Source organism: Physeter macrocephalus, chromosome 2 (genome assembly GCF_002837175.3).
Source record: "Physeter macrocephalus isolate SW-GA chromosome 2, ASM283717v5, whole genome shotgun sequence".
In the NCBI taxonomy this organism is placed as follows: Eukaryota; Metazoa; Chordata; class Mammalia; order Artiodactyla; family Physeteridae; genus Physeter; species Physeter macrocephalus.
Genome location: NC_041215.1, coordinates 108962368 through 108984345, shown reverse-complemented (window position 1 = coordinate 108984345; position 21978 = coordinate 108962368). Strand labels below are relative to the sequence as shown.

Here is a 21978-nt window from a genome sequence, read left to right as displayed (position 1 = left end):
GAGAGGCCCGCGTACCGCAAAAAAAAAAAAAAAAAAAAAAAAGAAAAAAAGAAAATGCAATATATCAAAATTTATAAGATACAGCTAAAGCAGTGCTGAGAGGGAATTTTATAGCATTAAATGCTTTCACTAGAAAAGAAAAAAAGTCTCAAATAAGTAATCTAAGGTCCCACTGCAAAAAATTAGGGAAAAGAGAAAAAAGAAAACAAAAAAACAAAGTAAGCAGAAAAATTGATATAATGAACATAAATCAGTGAAATTTGAAACAGAAAATTAATAGAGGAAATTAATAAAATAAAATAGCTGGTTCTTAGAAAAGATCAATACAGTTAACAAACCTCCAATGAGACTGACCAAGTAAAAAGAGAAAAGAAACAAATTACTAAAATCAGGAATGAAACAGAGGATGTTACTAGACTCCATAGTTTAGTAAGGGAATATACTACCAATAGAATAATAAAAGAATACTATAAACAACTCCATACACATAAATTTGACAACTTAGATGAAACAGACCAACTCCTAGAAAAGTAAAAATTATAAAAACTCACATAATATAATTTGAACAGCCTTATAATTATTAAGGACACTGAACTCCTCATTAAAAACCTCCCCAAAATCTCTAGGTCCAGATGGTTTTTCTGGAGAATTCTACCAAATGTTTAAAGAAGAATTAACATAATTTCTATACAATTTCTTCCAGAAAAAGAAAAGGAGGTGACACTTTCCTACCCATTCAATGAAGCCAGTATTACCCTGATACCAAACCCAAGGAGAATACAAAAACACTCCAAAACTACAGACCAATATCCCTCATGAATATAGATGCAAAAATTCGTACAGAAATTTTAGCAAATAAAATTCAGTAATATATGAAAAGAATTATATACCATGACCAAATGCGTTTTACTCCAGGATGCAAGGTGGTTCTGTCTTTGAAAAGTAATAAATGTAATCCAAAGTATTAACATGCTAGAGAAGAAAATCACAAGATCATATCAATTGAAACAGAAAAACATTAGGCAAAACTCAATACCCATTTATGATTAAAAAAAAAAACAACTCAGAAAACTAAGAATTAAGGAGAACTTCCTCAACTTGATAAAGACATCTACAAAAAACCAAGCTAACATGATACTTAACGTTGAAAGACTGAATGCTTTCCCCCTAAGGTCAGGAACAAGTCAAGGAGTTCACTCTTGTGATTGCTGTTCAATATAGAACTGGAAGTTCTGGCCATTGTAATAAGACAGGATAAGGAAATAAAGTTAGAAACTTACAGATAGGAAAGAAATAAATAAAACTTAATGTTCACACAAAAATCTATTGGTGACTATTCAGAGCAGCTCTGTTACCAAGATGGAAATAACTAAAATGTCCCTCAATAGGTGCATGATTAAACTAATTGTGGTACGTCCATACCACAGACTACTACTCAGCAATAAAAGGAATGAACTACTGATACCCACAACAACTCAGATGGATCACAAGGGCATTATACTGTGTGAAAAAAAGCCAATCTCAAAAGGTCACAAACTTCCCCATTTATGTGATTCCATTTATGCAGTATTCTAGAAGTGACAGAATTATAGAGATGTGAAACAGATTAATGATTGCCAGGGGTTGGGGATGGTGGAAGGAAGAGGGTGTATAACTATAAAGGAGTAGCAGGAAGGATAGCTTTGTGTTGATGAATTAGTTCCACATCTTGATTGCAGAAGTGGTTAGATGTGTGATAAAATGGCATAGAACTACACACACATTGTACCAAAATCAAATTCTTGATTTTCATATTGTATTATAATTATGTAAGATGCAGCCACTGGAGAAAACTGGGTGAAGTGTACAAGAGATTTCTCTACACTATATTTCACCTTGCTGTGACTTTATAAAAAGTTCAAAATAAAGAGTTAAGAAGTAATTATAATTATGTATAAACATGGCTATATATAATAACTATAAGTATATGGTTATGAAAGAAGCAAACAAAAATACATGAGGTCATGTTGGCAAGAACTGTTCATCCAAACTGAAAAAAAATTTACTAAATGGAGAAGTAAGAATATTTTGGAACTCTCCACCCAACTTTAATTCACTCCTAGGAGATTAATAGTACTCTTAATTGCAGAATGGTGTAAATGCCCAGATAACAGCGTATATAATATTAACTTAAACTTTTTTTTTTTTTCAGTACACGGGCCTCTCACTGTTGTGACCTCTCCCAATGTGGAGCACAGGCTCCAGCCGCGCAGGCCCAGTGGCCATGGCTCACGGGCCCAGCTGCTCCGCGGCATGTGGGATCCTCCCGGACCGGGGCACGAACCCGCGTCCCCTGCATCGGCAGGCGGACTCTCAACCAGTGCGCCACCAGGGAAGCCCTAGCATAAACTTTAATGGTGCTTATTAACTGCTGGATGCTGGGTTTTTTGTTTGTTTGTTTTCATGTATAAACTCAGTTAAATTCTTGTAACAACAGTCTTAGGTAGGTACTACGATTATGCTCATTTTATAGATGAGGATACTAAGCCAGAAAGAAAATACGAAGGAGCTGTATAAGGATATCCAGCCAGGCTTTGCTCTAAGGATGGGCATGGCTTGCGCCCAGTACACCTACTGACCTTGACGTAGAAAATCCACTGTGTCTGCATTGAAGCGAATATCCCTCCTAGCCTTGTGCTCAGAGGAAAGCCAGAGGCTGAGTAATAGCCAAGTTTGAGGGAATCCAGAGTGCTACTCAGGCTTGATTGAAAGTCTGTGCAAAACAATGGCTCTTGAACTCTATTTCTGTCTGGGTTCATATCAATTCCCAGTCAGCTCTCCAGAGGGGAGAGTATTCTGCAGTGTATAAATATTAAAACATCTCTTTAAGATGTTGGGCACTTATGAGTACTGACATTAAAACTATCTTTTACTGCCCTTTCCCATCCCATTGATTATTTACTCTTTGAAAGGATAAACACAGGAAAGCAACTGACCTAACAATGGCTTATTTTTGATTACACATTGCATTAAATACAGAAATTATGAAGAGGGTACTTTTTTTTTTTTTTTTTTTTTGTGGTATGCGGGCCTCCCTCTGCTGCGGCCTCTTCCGTTGCGGAGCACAGGCTCCGGAGCGCAGGCCCAGCACCGGGTTCCCCTGCATCGGCAGGCGGACGCGCAACCACTGCGCCACCGGGGAAGCCCGAAGAGGGTACTTTGGAATCTGTCTCTAGCATCAGCAAAGATTGTGTAATGAAAAGGTATGTGGCTTCACCTAATAGAGTAATGCAAACCTCAGGTCACAAGAGGCCTGGAGTAAGTGTGGTAGATCAACACAAATCTAGCACCACTACAGAGAAGTAGCTCAAAGCCTAAGGCTTCTGATACTTCTTTGTACCTCTATAGCTTTGAGTAGGATGCTTTGCACCTAACAGACATCTAATATTTTTTAATGGAATGAATGAATGAATGAATGAGGGAGAGAGGGAGGGCAGGGTGTCTGGCATGTGAGGAGCAACATCCATGCTCTTTGCACATTTAGTGGATTCCAACATTGTAAACTGCAATCTACAGTGATAAGTGCATTTTGCACCATATCCCAGTATTCACTCACATACCCTGTATACTCTGTATACATATGCATATATGTATATACATTTTACATACATTTATAACTTAAAGAAATTATGAAATAATTCTTACACTTATTACAATCTATGCAATGATCTTTTTCTATTCTTGTCAATCCTATTTTCTTAAAAAAAATGTTGGTTGATCCCACTAAATTGATTTCAAGGTTACAGCCTGCAGTTTGAAAATCCCTAGCATAGCTGGAAGCTCATGCATGGATTTTGGACTCAGACCTGGGCTGGGATCCTGGCTCTGCCAACGTATTACCTATGTTACTATAGGTAAGTTTCTTAATTTCTCTGAGCTGCTAGTTTCACACTTGTGAAATAGATACCTACTCTACAGAATTTCTGTTACTTTCTGAAGCATAAATCTGAACAAGCTACCTCCATGTCAAGGGTTCCTTGTTGCTCTTGAGTCTAAATGCTTTAGCTCAGATTATATGGCCTTTAACAATATGGCCTGTGTTCACCTTCATCTTTTTCCTCTAGCTGGCCCCAATTTACATACCATACTCCAGCTCTTCTGATATATGCAGTTCCCTAAGTGTACCATGTTTTCTCTTTGGGCCTTTGTCATGCTCTTCTGCCTGCCTGATTAATTTCTACTTGTTCTTTAGGTCACAATATAGATTCCAAGGAGTCTTCTTTGGCCACCCAGATCTGCATTCAGTGCCCTTCTCTTGTGCTCCTATAGCCTCTTTGGCTTACCCTTCTCATAGCATATCACCATTACTATTCCAATATATCAGCTGCATCCCCCTAGAGGGCAGATGACTCTGTATTTGGTTCTGTTCTGTGTTACCTATGATGTCTAAAAAATTCTGTATATTCCCTCCTACCTCTCTTAGTAAACAGGATAAGTCAGATGAATATATCCTCAGGATCAGGACATTTGTTTGAAAAACAGTCAAGTCAATGCTTAGATGACAGCTTTAAGAAATCAGAATAACTCTTTGGCAAGCATTCCTCAAATGTGCTCACTTACTACCAGTGACTGAGGATGGCACAGGGGTGGACGTCTTGGAAATGGATGGTCACTGAGTGCCAAACATCCCTGCCTAGCTCATGCATAATAAAGGAGAAGGTTGTCTACATTTGTCACCCCTGGAAGCTCTCAACTCAGGCAAACATAAGTCTAGTAGAGTCCCAAGAGCAGGGCTCTCAGAAGATGGAAAAGAAACTAATGAGAACGTCAAGTTTTAAAGAGAGGGGATGGAGGAAAGTAGAGTTAATGGTATATCAGTTACTATTAGCACTTATCTGGTCATAGAGATTCTTTCATTAAGAGAGTTCTCATTATTCTTTAAAAGTCACTTAAAAATTGATGGTAATATGTTCTAAGAAAAAAAATCTGATTGCTTTGTTCAACTGATGAATTTTAACTCTCTATGGATATGGCATTTATCACTGGGATTCCCAAACTGAACCAAGAGTACTTTGGCTCTGTTTGTAGAAACTGAAAAACACATCTCCAAGTAATCTACTGTATTCACCGTTCAAATCCCTACACACAGCCTCACAAAGCTGTGAATCAGAAGTGAGAGCAAAAGAGCTGTTAAATGAAAGTAAAATTAACAGGAAAAATCACTAGAGAAAGAGACTGGGGACAAACACCAACAGAGGCATGAACCGTGCATGACAAAGCTGTGACTCACTGAAATATTAAACCTCTGAAATCAAGCAACTGTTTGGGAAAGAGACATCAATGATCCTGCATTGCCCCAGGAGCACAAGAGATGTTCACAGCTGGCCATGAAGCTTTCCTGTTAACACTTTTCCTATCCTTCATCATCCTTATCTTTGAATTTCCCCAAACATACTTTTTCAGTATGTTTTCAGTTTTCCAGAAAACTAAGAATACATGTTCCCCACTTGCTTTACTTCAGTGATATTAGAAGTTATTCAGACTGAAATATTTGGGTCTTAGCTATAAAAGAGGGTCTACATAATAAGAATTGTCTCCCACAACAATATATTGAACAGCATCAATATATTGTAGCATCAATCTATAATTTTTGCATTATGAAGTGGAATTAAAAAACAAAGTAATCTGTGGTGGATTCCATGGAGTGATTCTCTAAAAGCCATTAGAACTCCTTTCTCCCTTGTCTTTACTTACTGGAAAGATGAAACACTATTTCTCAGTACCGTCTTGTAACTACAAGAGACTTATAGGTTTTGCCAATGAGAAGTTGTTGGGGTCTCCCGGGAAATCTGTTCAAAGAGATGAACTTGACTGCCACATTTCATTGGCCATTTGCACTTTTTTCCTACTTTCTTCTTGGAGAGTGGACACAAAGTCTGGAGCTGCAATAGCCATCTGAGAATCATGAGGCAACATGAGAAAAAGGCCTAGCCACTGGGAGAAAGTAGAGGAAAAGAAATGAAAAGAGGGGCTTCCCTGGTGGCGCAGTGGTTGCGCGTCCGCCTGCCGATGCAGGGGAACCGGGTTCGCGCCCCGGTCTGGGAGGATCCCACATGCCGCGGAGCGGCTGGGCCCGTGAGCCGTGGCCGCTGAGCCTGCGCGTCCGGAGCCTGTGCTCCGCGACGGGAGAGGCCACAGCAGAGGGAGGCCCGCATACAACAAAAAAAAAAAAAAAAAAAAAAAAAAAAAGAAATGAAAAGAGGCCACTTTATGAGGGCCAGGGCCACCTACTTTCCTTGAAGGTTGAGACAAGTATATCAGTTGGGTTTTCTATTGTTTACAGCCAAACAGGGTCTGACTGAACACACTGTCGCTATTGACAGCTCTTCTGAGGCCCCTAGAAATTTGGCTAGTCCATTCTGTGGACAACTGTTGAGCCCAACTCTGAACCAAATGGACATTCAAGTAACATGGTAGGAAGATAACATTAGTTCTGATGACAAGCTTAGGGACATCTAACGAGTTATGGTTTTTAACAAACAGTCTTCCACGATGTTCATGGATGAACCGAAAATGCACACCAGATAAACAGCAGACTGGATTAACAGCTAACTTAACATCTGAAGGAGTATCGATTGATGGAGGTCTCGAGTGATGAGTTGCAGGGATTGTACTTGACATTGACCAATGATCTTATCAATAACATATACGAGTCCACAATGATTAAATATGAGGATGGTATAAACCTCGGAAGGATAGCTAATATATTGGAGGACAAAAATCAGTACTTTAAAATATCTTTCTTGGCTATAACAATTGGCCAAACCTAACAAGCAAATATTTAACTTGGTGCAATGTGAGCCAATAATGACAGCTGATTAGTTGCCTTGTTAATTAGGCCACACTAACAAGTGTAAAGAATTAAGACCAAAGGATGTAAGAGTCCCACTGATTTCTGTGCTTTTCTGACCATATGGGAAACACAGCATCCAGTTCGGCATGGTACGCTCAACAGAGGGCAGTCATAAACTCAGTAGACTTGAGTGTACTCAGAATATGGCTACCAAGAAGGCTAAAGATGTGGATTATAACATAAGACATGACTAAGATAGCTAGGAGAGTTTATACTGAAAAAATGATTATACTTCTCAAGGTTATGGATTTGTTTTCTTCATCCTTGTAAAGCCAGCTCTGAGCACAGAGCCTGCCTCATGTTGGAGTTCAATAAATGTTTGTTAATGAAGGTGGTCATAGCAGCCACTTCAAATATCTGAAGGGCTAATAATGAGGTTTAGATTCCGTGTCCAGGTAGGTTGACCCAGGATCTATGGTAAATGTTACTTGGAGCAAAAATTATTTATCGAGTGTAGACTGTTCTGGGAATTGTAGAGATAATGGTGAGCCAAAGCAGGCAAGGTCCCTATCCCCATGGAGCCTGGACTTGAGGCCAATCATCTCCAAAATGAGCTGTTTGCACCCCGTTTGAGAGGAGGAAGAACACATTAGAAATATTACTTATGTTTAAAACAAAATCTCATTCTTTTATTAATTTCTATATTTGGTGTGTATTCTACAATGCATATATTAGTAAGGTAAATAAGTGAATATCACTAAGAAACAAATACACATATTTTGGGGAGTTAACACCCAAAAGCATTTTTACTGATGGGGTGTGTGGTTCAACACATCTGGCTAACTCTAGTAAAGAATTTCAGATAACCCCGTGGAGCAACGCAGAACCTCAACTGCGTCAAGGGCCACACACACTTTCCATTGCCCCTACTTGGGACTACTGTATCCTCACCCAGACATAAAGCTGTAATGGTCATATACCGTGGGAGCCTTTAAATGCTGGCATTGCGGAGGGAGCCTAATGCATTATAAACCCTAAGTAGTTGTCAGGCTTTGGGGACGGGACTTAACCCATGCTCTGTTCAAATCCTGGGAGAAACAGTCCCGGGAATGCAGTCTTTTGAACCCGTCATGGTGGTAGGGATTTTTTTAACCACCATCTTGTAAAGATGAATCCTTTATAAGCCAAGTGTTTCTCAGAAGGGCCGAGCATTCAGGGTCAACCCTTGAGAAGCAGGGAGGTGAGAGGCAGAAGCTGCCCCTATTCAGAAGCCACTGTGAACCACACAATATGACATGTTCCTTGGACACAGAGATATATGAACAAATAGAGGTATACTTTACATCGATACCCCCAAAATGCAAAAGGTAAAATCGTACTTAAGCAGCACAACATGTGAGGCTGTCAATGTAACCTTCCTTTTGCAGATGAGGAGGTCAGGATCAACTGCCTAGGCGGGGTTTAATTCCAGGACTAAGTCTCACGGTTCAACCCTCCGTGAGCCCTGCCCTACCTCTCAGGACGGGGTCCAGACTCCTCATGGAGGCCCACCAGGCTCTGTCATCTGCCTTTTTCCCAGCTCTCTGACCCTCGTGTCTTATCTCTCATCATTACTCCTCTCACCCTGGTTTCTATTTTCTATTTTATTGCGTTTCCTCTAGTTCCTCTAACACAACGTGCTTCCTCTCACCTCCTGGCTTTCGCCCACACTGTTCCCTGTGACTCCAACCCAGCAACCCCAAACTCAGCAGTCACGCCATGCTTCCCTTACAGGAGCACTTTTCACACTGTGTTCTCACTGCATGTTTACATTTGTAGCATCCAGTGGACAGTAAGCTCCATAGGGGGAAGAAGGTCGCCGTCTTCCTCCTTGTTTCCTGATGGACCCAGTACTGAACTCAGGTCCTGACACTTAGTAGACACTAAAAAAATAAAGTCTTGACTCCATGCTGTGCTATCTTGGGCAAGTTACCCAGTTTCTCTGGGCCTCAGTTTCTGCAATGATAATAAGAGAAGGCTATTCTGGATGGTCTCTGAATTCTCTTGTTAGCTCTGAAATACTGTCATGTAAAGAATTTCAAGGTTGCAAGCCTTCCCATCTTACAACTACTCTTCTCTCTCTTTACCACCATGCTCACACAGTTATCACTTCCTAATCAACTCTCTTATTGTAATTTTCCCTCTCCTCCTCTCTGGCTATTGACATTGTTCTCTCTAAATTAATTAATAACCTCTTAGTGGCCATATCCCAAATTCTCTTTTTAGTCCTCATTCTAATGACCTCTCTGAAGCATTTGAAAATCTTACCTCTGTGGTCTCTGCTAAACATCTTTCTCCTAGTTTTAAGCTAAGGTTTTTGGCTCTTTCTTATTTTCTCCTGTCTGCAGTGCCACTCTCTTATCCCAGACCCTTGCCATCCTTCACTACTCTAATCATATCTTAATTTATCTCACCATCTAACCATCTTCCTTTTTGTCTGCCATCAAGCTGGCAGAGCTATTTTCCCCAAATACAGATCTATCAGCTCATTACCTAATTATGGCGTTTTGGTGGCTCCCATTGCGCACAGGATCACCCACTGCACACACACTACTGCTCATCCTTCTGGAGCCCAGGGCAGACACCACTATTCAAGCATAACTTCAGAACCCTTCTTTCTTTCTTTCTTTTTTTTTTTAATTAAGATTTTATTTTTTTAGAGCAGTTTTAAGTTCACAGCAGAATTGAGGGGAAGGTACAGAGATTTCTCATATACCCTCTGCACCCACACATGCGTAGCCTCCCTCCTTAATAACATGCCCTGCCAGGGTGGTACATTTGTTAAAACTGTGACCCTGCACTGACTCATCACTATTACCCAAAGTCTGTAGTTTACATTATCGTTCACTCTTGGTGTTGTACATTCTATGAGTTTAGACAAACGTATAATGACACGTATCCATCTTTATAATATCATACAGAGTATTTTCACTGCCCTAGGAGTTCTTTGTACTTCACACGTTCATCTCTCCCTTCATCCCCAACCTCTGGGAACCTGATCAGAACCCTTCTTAACACAGATTTGCAGACAGTTACTACCAATTAATAAGTGTGAGTATAGGATGGAGCCTATTCATTCACAGTTTGGCTCCAATCTGCTTTCCAGCCTCATCTCCTCTCACTTTCCTTCCCATTCACTCTCCATGTTCTGGGTGCTTCTGAGCTTTCCTAATGTGCCATGTTCTTTCCGGCTACTTCACCCCTGTGCGTGCTAATTAGTCTGTAAGGAAAACAATTTTTCTACTGTATCTGGTCAGTTCTTATGAATCCTTCCAGAGCCAGTTCAAATATCATTTCCTTTTGGAGACCTTTTGTGAGCAGCAGAGTTAGAAAAGAAAAGCTTCCTTTTCTTCTGTTTACATTAAATTGCAATTATCTATTTTTACAGGTGTTGAGTCCCTCCTCCCTAGAATATGACTTCCTCTGGAACGGGACCATATCAGAGTCATCTTTGTATCATCCCTAGAGCTTACAACAGTAGCTAGAACACTGTAGGTGCCAAATGAACACTTACTGAGTGAGTGAAAGTCTGTACAGATGACTAAAAGAATGACAGGCCTCTAATTGTAAATAAGGTAGGGTTCCTGCTTATGGGCACTGTTGGGGATGCTGCCACAGCAACTCGCTTAGACTCACCTGGACCCAGGCATGTTGGAAAGTTCAGAACCTCATTGATAAAAACCAGTAATACTGATGATGATGATATGATGATGATAGTTAACATTATTGAATGCTTATTGTATGCCAAGACAAAAACTGCTGAAGACTTAAAGAACAAAGAGCAGAACAATTTTTAAATACGATTAAAGATAAGAACAGAATAAAGATAATTCTGAGTATAAAGAGTTACACTTTGATCTGTTATCCAAAAATATGACAACTGTCTAAAACTCCACTGAAAGAACTTTAGATCATTTATTAATACAAAGAGGTCAGAGCCAAAGGAAAGAATATTGCTTATACATGTCTGGGCTGGGCAGCAAATAACATTTTTTTTTCCTGATATCATTCTATAGTGGCTACGGTTAACAATTATCCTAAGAAATTTCTGTCTAGGTCAAACCTATGTGGGTGAAAATTAGCTTCAGGATAGAGTCTTTTAGTGTTCCAAAGAACAGTCATAATGTTTGGCCAAAAAAAAAAAAAAAAAAAAAAAAAAAGCCTTAGGTGACAGAAAATTGAGGAGTGATAGCATTGACTGTTGTATGCTCCTCTTAGAGACTTTCAATGCACATTAGCCATTGGGGCTAAGAAGAAAGAAGAAAACCTGTTCAGTGTGGCTTAACACAGAATTCTCCACATGCATTTGAGTAGTGGACATTTTTAAACAATGCTTATTATTTATTTTCATGGAATTAGAATCGGAAATATTGGCTTTGGAGGTTCCTAGAAACAGTTCTGCACTGGGATTCTAGCAGAGGCACTTGCCAAGGGGTTTACTATGAAGACTTATCTGATTTAGAGAAGGGAAGACTGGCTGTCGTCTGGGCCAGAAGACACTCATGCCTGGTATCATTATTTACATGATAAAAATTCAACCCTTTATAAAGGCTTGGGAGAAAAAGGCCAGCTTTTAATCAGTCCTCTGAATTAACAGTTTTGTTATGGTTGTCTCACACAGTCACAGGAATTTATATTTTCATTTTATCCCAAAGAAAAACTTGACCATCTTTCTTTAATACTATCAACCTGGAGGCTTGACAGTAAGGATTAAAAATTGCTCCTTCCTTCCCACTTGGTTATTGGAAAGGCTCTGAAAGGTAATCAGTCTTGTGAAGCTGCACTTCACAGTCTGCATAAAAACGCCATGATTTTCCTTCCTCTCCCCAACCTAACTGAAAGTGCATAATATCACCCAGCTGGGGAAATGTAAACGGTAAACATATATGATATATCACGCTATCACACAAAAGCTGGTTACTAATAGGGACTGGGTGGTTGTCAGGACCAAAGGGAATCTGGAAAACAAGTCTTTTTTTCATCTGGAATGAGAGTTCTTTGTGCCTGCCACCCTTCCCCCCTCACCTCCTCCCTCCAGACTTCAAGTTACAGCAGATTAAACCAAGGTCAGTCAACTCATTCCTTCTGTGTGTAATTCCAAGGGTCACCTAACAATATATATTGACTAACACTCTCTTATACCAGCCTTTCAAGGGATAAGGCATTTTGCTTCTGGCAGGAGGTGGGGTTGGAATCATCTTGTTCCCTACCTACTTCAATTGTACTGACAGATGGTCCTATTATCTCTTTCCTCAGCTGCAAAACCTAAAGATCCTTGGCCTTGTCACCTCTTATCTTTCTCTACTTCATCAAACTCCTATTGCCAAGATTATCTCCCTTCTACCTCTGATCACCCATGAATATCTAGGCAGGATCACATATGCCTTCAGTAGAAAATCCCAGTCTTTGCAAAGTCTTCGGCAATTCTGAGGCTATCTATAATTACACCCACTTAGAAGTCACTACTCTCTTCTCTGACTCTTCACCTCCAAGTGTCATGCCATCTTCTTGAATAAGTCTTACATAGTAGGGCTCTTAGGAGAAAGAACAATATGCCTTCAAAGTTTTATCACTAGTTCTCTGTTACAATATTCCTTCAAAAATTGCTCCCTGTTGCCTCATGAACTCAACTACTACTATTCATTCATGCCACCTTAGAACTGTCACTTGTTTTATTTTTGACGGCTAATACCTCACGGGTAGGTCAAAGCATAGCACTTGTCAAGGGTACTATGTCATTTCAGTTTTAATAGATTGAAGGATATATTTTTATCTGCTTCAACAGTAGAGATGATTTGAAACTTACTGAATTAAAACTACATTCATCTTTCAATAAGTTATATTACCTGTCAACTGGCACTGGTGGATGGTATGGCTTGTTGACCTTGGCATAGAGACCCTCTAAGTGGTCTCTCTCTGGAGACAGTGGACGGCCATCCCGAGGGTACCCCAGTGGTCCAGCCCGAGGGGGAGATGGAGACCTATAGACATTTGCTGATGCACATGGTTCCCGGAAGTGGTTTACTCTGGCATAGTTGGGGTCCATTTCATCATCGTCCATATCATGCAGTGATCCAATCGCACCAGCAGCATAATCAATAAGACCTCTTGCTTGCTTTTCCCTTAGCTCCTGATGTTTTGCCCCAATCCTGAAAAATGCAGAACAAGATGTATGTGAGTTTATATGCTGATACAATGAGAGACTCTCCTGAATCTATGTTAATTCCTCCCAGTCAATCACTTAACTGTCACTTTCCTGGATACTCAAGATCACACCATGCAGAAATGCCAATAGCAGATTCCATAGGATTAATTTTATATCTCTGACCTTTATTTGTTACAGGGTCTTTACTTTTATAGCAATGCTATAGGTATTTTAATATCCTGCCCACTGATGACTGGGCTGATTGCAGAGTCAGAGGCTGATTTCCAGTAACATTTCCTCCCTATAAATGGGCTGTGCTCATGGGAACAGGCCATCTTTGGTGTAATATTAAAGAAGTCTGACTTGGAACAGGGATGCATGTTAAAGAGCCCATCAGAATCTTATACTTTGTCTGTGATTTTACCATTTGGTGACTTTGAGTTCTAGTGTATTCTAAAGAAAAGAGCTTGCAAAAATTGATTTAAATACGAAAAAGAAATACAGAGGCTTTCTGGTCACTAAAAGCAGTGGGATCAAAGATAATTTATGAGAGACTCTAAGTTTTTTGGTTACACAAATGGGGATCATTGTGTTTCATTATACAGGGTCTAGGGACAGAGTAAAATAGTGAAGAAATTAATAGGCTCCTGACAGAGACGAATTGGCACATATAAGTGAATTAAACACCATTACTGGCAGAACTCCACATCTCTAAAGCCTTTAGTGATATTACAAAATGCTACTGCTAATCAGCGTACTTACTGTGTAGACTACTGGGAATGAGAGCAGAAAAAAATACTTAGGTGGATTCCAAATCCAACTGAATTTTGAGAATTTTTCATTTAGTCTGGAAAGTGTTAGGCCAGATCTCCTAAATTCCCAGTTACATGTTAAAATGGAAAGGTCACTGTGGCATCTTTTCGGACGATGGTGATTCGATGGTGTCAAGAGGTGTTCTCCACTAATGAGGAGAGAATGTAACCTCACATCACCGGGCAAACAAGGTACATTGTGTACAGGAGGAGAAAAATAAGACGATGCTGGCTCAGGTGGTGAAAGAAAGACTCAAGAAAGGATGGGGATAAATCTGAAGAACTAGGCTCAGAGAATATGAGAGGACCCTGGGCTAGAAATGAAAGATCTATCTATGCCTGGAAATGTATATTGAAGGCCTGGATGAGTGAAAAAACAGAAACTGAATTCTCTCAGTATCTTTTCCTCTTCAAATAAAAACAGCTATTTTTGCACATGGCAGCTAGTTTTATTTTACAGAACATCAAACTCTTTGTAAAAATCTTTAAAAGCCATGATTTTTCAAGGTCTTTTCCCTTTTGGCAGAATGGCTTTTTTTCCCCTTTGAGTAGAGAGGAGGAAGGACAAATAAAAAGATGAAGAAGAAGGTATAGGACCAAAAAAACAGTATCTTCAAGTCACAGCAGATGAAAATAAATGCCAGGATACATTACTGCGTATCTCTTTTGACTAGGTCAAATCATGTACCCTACACATAAGTAATGAGAAGAATTTATATTTTGTGCAAAGGGGAGCTTGAATCTCCAAGGGATTTTGAATGAAGATGAAAGGAAGATTTCACAGTAAGGTACCCGTCAAGAGGCCCTGCCTGTCCTCTTTCAATGCATGTTAGTTCCAGATTCATGGATGTTTGTTTTGAATAATTTTTGATGAAGAAGATAACCTGCTCCATTCTGCAACAAAACAATCTTTCCAGGGACGTTGCAGACTGGATTATTGGAGGATGCTTGCTGCACTGTGATGATACGGATGGATTTCCATTGCAAATAGAGCACAGGACATCAATAAAGTTAGGGGGTGGGATTTTGTGTGGTTACTATTCCTCCTAAGTGGGATGCCTTCTAGAGAAATCACTCAGCAGAAAGATGAACATCTCATGGCTGCCACACGGGGCTACACTTGTGCATTAATGAAAGAGGAAAACACCAAGCTTGACTTTTAAAAATCACAGAAATAGAACACTAGAATCTGTGTTCCTTATTTCATCATTTCTCTTTTTTAGAGGTTTTCTCATTAATTAAGCTTGCTGAGTACGTAAAGATTCTCAGATGAAAAGTTACTCCATATATGCAAAGCAATATTTTACCTTGTGTTTTTCCTTTCTAAAACAAAACCAAATTTCTCCTCTCTGCGCCACTGAGTGTTTCAGTAACTAATTTCATATTAATCACTCAGTAGGTGAAATAGTAATTTCTGTGAACGGTCATTATTATGCCATATATCAGGATCTCTCTGCGTGGAGGAGGACAAGGCAATCTCTGAAAAGGGGTGTATGGAAGCAGAGAAGACTCAAGAGAGAAATGTCAAGGAAATACATTTTTTTTGGTTGTTCTGACCTCCCTCTGTTCCAATTCAGTGTGAGAATTCTAACTGTTTACATAGTCATTTCCATGTGGATATCTCCTTACCACTGGGAACTCAACCTGTTAAAATACCTATTTTTCAAAATAGCCCTGGATAATATCCCCTTTTGATTGGCTGGTACCACCAGCTTCCTCATTCTCTCCAGCACACTTGCCTTTGAATTGTTTAAATCTCCTCCCTCTCTCTTCCCCTACAAAAACACTGTTATTTCTTTTTTCCATTATACCTCTTGGATAGCCTCTTTTATTTCCATTTCTTTAGCCACAGTTTAGTGTTCAGGATTTATATTGCCTAGGTCTGCACTGTCCAATATGGTGGCCATTAACCATATGATGTTATATAAATTTAAATTGGAATTAATTACAATTTAAAAAAATCAAAATTCAGTTTCTCAGTTTCACAAACCACATTTCAAGTACTCAAGAGCTACATGAGCTAGGGACTACTATATTGGACAGTGCAAATATAGACTAATTCCATCACTGCAGCAGGTTCTATTAGACTGTGCTGGCTAGATTATTCTAAGATTTTTTGGACATGTCACTATATCCCACTTTAATCTATACCTTAAAATGTGATTAGAATAATCTTCCTCAAAAGAGCATTTATATCATACCTCTGTCAGATCAAGGATCTCTAACAGAAGATTGTGATCAATGATAGAGTAAGAGTATGGTTATTCTACTTTGTTCCCTGAACTCTAAATGAATGAACAATTGAGAAATTGGGAAGAAAATTCCATCTACAATATAATTAGAATACAGCCATAATCTTAAAACATGCAATGAAATTCAAACTCAATCCAAAAGGGACAGTACATCAAGAGTTGATATAAACCTTTGTCTCTAGCTGGGTAGGCATTTTACTGAAAGTAAGAGAAAGAGTTCAGAGGACTATAGACAACAAACTTTTATTTAGAAAAAGAGAGTTTGAAGACAGGGGTAGGACATTGGGATTGTAGGGTCAATCTTTGTGGGGTTCCAACCTCAGAAGGGAGGAGAGGCAGGGCTAGAAGAGACAGATTTCCACTGAGAGAGATATTTCCTTCTACCCTGGAGAAACTTCATGGAGGTAAATGGGGAGAAGAGAAAAGAAGCATGAACCTGCTTTGTAGCTGATAGGGCACGATGAGCAGAGCAGAGATAAACACGAACCCAGCAAAATAAAACCTTAAGTCATTTAAGAGGCTTCACTAAGCAGGCTGATCTCTTGTTAGGGTGATGTGCTCTCCCAAAATGGAAGGCCACAGAAAACAAGCCCTCAGGGCAGTGCACACAGCAGACCAGGCAAGAAGATATTTTGAGAGAACACATGGAATTCAAGTGGCTGGTGACCTTAGATCACTATGCCCTGTCATCTAACACTATATTTTAGTATAGATTTCTAAAAAAAAAAAATTAAACACCATAGAACATGGAATTAACTTAATGGGTGATAACAAGCGTTTAGAAAATTAAATATAATAAAAGAGAAAATATTAGGGGTTATTGCATGTGGTAAGCATTAAGTATTGTGTCAAGAGAAAAATCAAGTCATCTAAAAATCCAGGCAAATTCAGGCTGGCCTCAAACATAAATAAAGACAAAATAAAAACGTTTTCAAACATTTACAAACTCAAGAGAATATAACGCTTGTTGACCCATCTTGCAAAACTACTTAATAATGAATAGCAGCCAACCAAGAATTGAATCCAAATGAAGAATTCAGCCCAGCAAAGCTGGGGAATGACAAGTGTGGAGGTGAGCAAAACATTCATTTAAATATAAAATGAAGGGGCTTCCCTGGTGGCGCAGTGGTTGAGAGTCCGCCTGCCGATGCAGGGGACACAGGTTCGTGCCCCGGTCTGGGAAGATCCCACATGCCGCGGAGCGGCTGGGCCCGTGAGCCATGGCCGCTGAGCCTGCGCGTCCGGAGCCTGTGCTCCGCGACGGGAGAGGCCACAACAGTGAGAGCCCCGTGTACAGCAAAAAATATATATTTATATAAAATGAAGGCTAAACATTTGCAGGAAGAATAATTTCAGAAAAATGTAAATATTATAAACTCTGACAATATAAAAATATCACTATGAAAATCAGAAGCTAACAAGGAGGTGATTTAGGAGAAAGCATTCCTCACCTTTTAAAGGAGGCATCCGTAGTTACTGCTTAAAGTTGATAAATCAGGAAACGGGTCATAGTATATGAAATACAATTACAAAAAACCCAGTAAAACAACAAATTATCAGCAGAAGAGAAATACACAAAACAAAACCACAACCTTAGAGTAAAAAATAGGAAACAGAGGAAGCAGTCAAAAAGAGAGTAACAAAATATGATAAGATTTATCTCTTATGACAATAAATGAAAATGGAATAAATTTCTTTATTATAACTAAAGGATCCCAGATATGATCAAAAAGAAAAACACACTACATGTTATCATAATGGTGAAAAATAAGATACAACCTATATGTGCATTATAGGGGAAATTAAATATTGTGCAATTTAAAAATAGGGTCATGCTATTCCTATATTAAAAAGAAATAAGATATACATATGGGTCTAGATATTAGTGAGTATTTGTATGTATATGTACATATCTTTGTATACACATAGGAAATGTCTGAAAGGATATACAAAAATTCATAAAAATGGTTGCCTCTGGAGAGTGGAATTGAAGGTATACTGTTTGAAGTTTTTATATCATATAAACTTAGGATACTTAAAAAAATTTTTTTAATATAAAAAGTCCCTTACAACTACTTACTAACTGTTGCAGTGAATCAAAATTGAAACAGAACAAAACAAAACAAAACAAAACACTAAACAGGTACCAGCGGGCATCCTTTGTCTTCCAAACTTGATTTCTTATGACTCCATTATCAACTCAGTTATGATAACAATTTTCTTCAAATTACTATTCATTGAACATTTATTTGGTCCCTTCCAAATCAACTGTTTTGGCCTAGAGTACCCATTCTCCACCAATCAACTATTCGATTCTAGTTTTCTCTAGAACGAAGGCTAAACTCACTCATTTACAGCTCCTCATAGACCTCAATAATTCTCCTCCTCCTCTCCTACTTACGTATCCAGTAAATTCTCTATTAATCTGCAATTGTTATATGCTACTTTGTAAAAAAACAAAACAAAATAGAAATCTTTTATTGATGCATTTCTGGATATTCTGCTTCTATAACTAGCCTACAAGCTCCTTGAGTGTCATGTTTTTCTTTCTGCTAATTTTGGCTGACTGATTTATTCACTCATAGTTACTCATATTGTACTGTATACCAGAAAGAAAAAAGGAACAATTGTCAGTCCCTGGCTCATTATCAAGGAGATATAAACAAGTAATAACAATTCATTGGGAAAACAAAGATACTGCATGTACAAAGGGCAAGAGTCAATTCAGCTTAAGGGTTTTGAGGAAGAATCATGAAGGCAGTGCCACATGAACTGGGCTTTGAAGGAACTTATTCCAGGAGCAGGGAAGAGATATGGAAGTGGTGTGAGGCACTCAGTCAGAGAGAGGGACACACACAAATGGGCACAGATACGCATGATTTACTTAACGCCGGGGTGTAAGTCTGATGTGGTGGGTCACACTGGTTCGAGTTATCCACCTACAGCTCCGCCACCAAAGTAGCACATTTAGTAAAAGTTATTGGCAAACTTCTATTAGGTTTATGTAAGTTTGCCTAATATTAAAAGTTTTGGTGAGGAAAATCCTATTACAACGTTTTTGTTTGTTTAACCATTTATTATAAAATGAAAGAAAGATACAGAAATTCATACAAAACAAATCTATGGATTAAAGAACTGGTATAAAGCAAACATATTTGTAACTATTACTAAGGTCAAGTACTCGACTTTTGTGGGATACCCCAGAAGGTCTCCAGGTGTTCCCTCTTCATCACAAGCACGTCTATATTATATATGTATCTCCTTTCCTCCACATTAAGAATCCTGTTTCTCAAGACACAGAAAATGCTGGAACTATGTATCACATGGTTACAACATGCTTTATATTACACATATAATAGTTTCAAAATAACAATACCAATAGCACCACTGGTATGATTATTAAAAAGAGTTAAACTTCTCTTTTTATAAGCTCTTCCCCTCATCCCTCCATTTTTGTAGTTGTACTGTATTTACGTGTTGAAGCATATAGCTGCTACATACTATACTTCTACTCAACTCTCATTTAATCTTGGCTCTCTAAGTAACTCATAAGGACCACGATCCTAATGTCAATGAACATGCAGTCATTTCTAGACTCCTCAGGAAGAACTCATGGGATAGTGTTGCTTAAGATGAAAACAGTATACCCTTTATATTTGAAAGCCAGTTTTCCTGGATATAGAATTATTGGCTCACCTTTTTCCCCTGACTATTTAAGACGTGTGACTCCATCCTCTATTTTCTATGACAAAGTGTTGCTGATGAAAAGTTGGATGACCGTCTAATTTTATTTGTTATAAATTACTTATAAATAACTTGCTCTTTTTGCTTATCTGGTCAAATTATTTTATTTGCTTTTCTTTAAAGTCTAATAATATTACTAGAAAAGTCATTTTGGTTTGATAACTCTTTCAGTATGTTCTTTTACATATACTTTAAAATTTTATATCAGGGAAGTTTCTTGAATTATAGCTTTTATTATTAATGTTGTGTGATACAAGTTGGATATAAAAAATCAATTGTGTTTTTATATACTAATAGCAATCAGACAAGAAAACAATACCATTTAAAATAGGATTAAAGACTATTACAAACTTAAGGATAAATTTAAGAAAAGACACTAAAAACAATAAAATACTGATGAGAGAAATTAAAGAGGATCTAAATCAGTGGAGAGTTATACCTTGTTTGTGAATCAGAAAACTCAATTATTAAATGACAATTCATCCAAATTGTTTTACAGGCTGAATGTCATCCCAACCAAACTCCTAGCAGGTTTATTTTCCAAAGTTATGTGATTTTAAAATTTATTTGGAAAGTTAAAGGGCCAAGAATAACCAAAACACTTAGCAAAATAAGAATAAAGTTGGAAGACTTACACTACTAACTTCAAGACTTAGTATAAAGCTTCTGTAATTAAGCCAAAGGTTAGACATATAAATGAATGGAACAGAAAACAGAGTCCAGTAACAGACTCATACGTATTCAGTGAAGTGATTTACAACAAAGGTGCCAAAAAAATTCTATTAAGAAAGGACAATTTCTTCGACAAGTGTTACTGAAAAACCTAGATATCCATAAGGGAAATAAGAACCTTGTGCCTTACATTATACCATAACAAAAATCAATTCAAGATGCAAGATAGGCCTGAACATGAAGGCTATCAAAATAAAGCTATTAGAATAAAATAAAAGAGAATATCTTCACAGCCTTGGGGAAGGCCAAGAGAGTACACAGAAATTATGGGCCATAAAAGAAAAAACTGGTAAATTCGACTTCATTAAAATAAAAACCTTCTCATTAAAACAAATCAAGAAAATGACAGGCAAGTGAGAGAAAATATTTGCAGCACACATATCTAACAAAGGATTTGTATCAAATATATTGAAAAAATAATTGCAACTCAATAATAAAAAGAAAAATGACCCAATTAGAACTGGGCAAAAGGCTTCTACAGATACATTACAAAATACAATCTAGAAATGCCCAATAAGCAAATGAAAAAGTGCTCAGCATTATAAGTCATCTGAGAAATGCAAATTAAAACCACAAAGAGACACCCTTACTAAAATTAAAAAGAATGAGAGCATCAAATGTTGGGAAGGATGTGGAGCATCTAGAACTTTCATATACAGCTGGTGGATGTATAACATGATATAATCCCTTTGGGAAAAGATGTGGGATTCTGTCATAAAACTAGACATACACTGAAGCTATGACCCAACAATTTACCTCTCACGTACTTATATAAGAGAAATGACAACATATTTCTACAAAAATCTTTGAAGAATGCCCAGTAGTAGCTTTATTCATCAAAGCAAAAAAATGGAAATAACTCAGATATTCATCAGTAGGAGAATGTATAACCAAACAATGGTATATTCATACAATAGAATATAAATCAGCAATAACAAAAAATAAACTATGTACTGAAATACTCAAGAACAGGGGTGAATCTCAAAATTATCATGCTTAGTGAAAGAAACTGGACACAAAGGAAGAACTTACTATACGATTCCAATTATAAGAAATGCTAGACCAGGGAAAACAATCCTATGATGACCAGGAACCAAGACAGCGGAGTAGAAGGACATGCTCTCACTCCCTCTTGCAAGGACACCAGAATCACAACTAGCTGCTGGACAATCATCGAGATTGTCAGAGCAACAGTCAGCTCTACCCACCACCAGTCCTCCCATCAAGCCTCTAAGATAGCCTCATCCACCAGAGGGCAGACAGCAGAAGCAAGAAGAACTACAATCCTGCAGCCTGTGGAACAAAAAACACATTCATGGAAAGATAGACAAGATGAAAAGGCAGAGGGCTATGTACCAGATGAAGGAACAAGATAAAACCCCAGAAAAACAACTAAATGAAGTGGAGATAGGCAACCTTCCA

The 21978-nt window shown here is 38.3% G+C and overlaps 1 protein-coding gene across 11 annotated transcripts in view; it reads right to left on the bottom strand.

Moving 5' to 3' along the window:
* The window catches only part of PARD3B (par-3 family cell polarity regulator beta), a 1107844-nt gene that overhangs the window by 208121 nt on the left and 877745 nt on the right, over window positions 1-21978 (bottom strand). For 9 of the 11 annotated variants that reach the window (XM_055089625.1, XM_055089621.1, XM_055089624.1 and 6 more), the window contains one exon: window positions 12718-13020. The exons of the other annotated variants lie outside the window; for them this stretch is intronic. In XM_055089625.1, the coding sequence (XP_054945600.1) occupies window positions 12718-13020 (303 nt within the window). The remainder of the gene's footprint in view (window positions 1-12717; window positions 13021-21978) is intronic. 11 annotated transcript variants of the gene reach the window in all.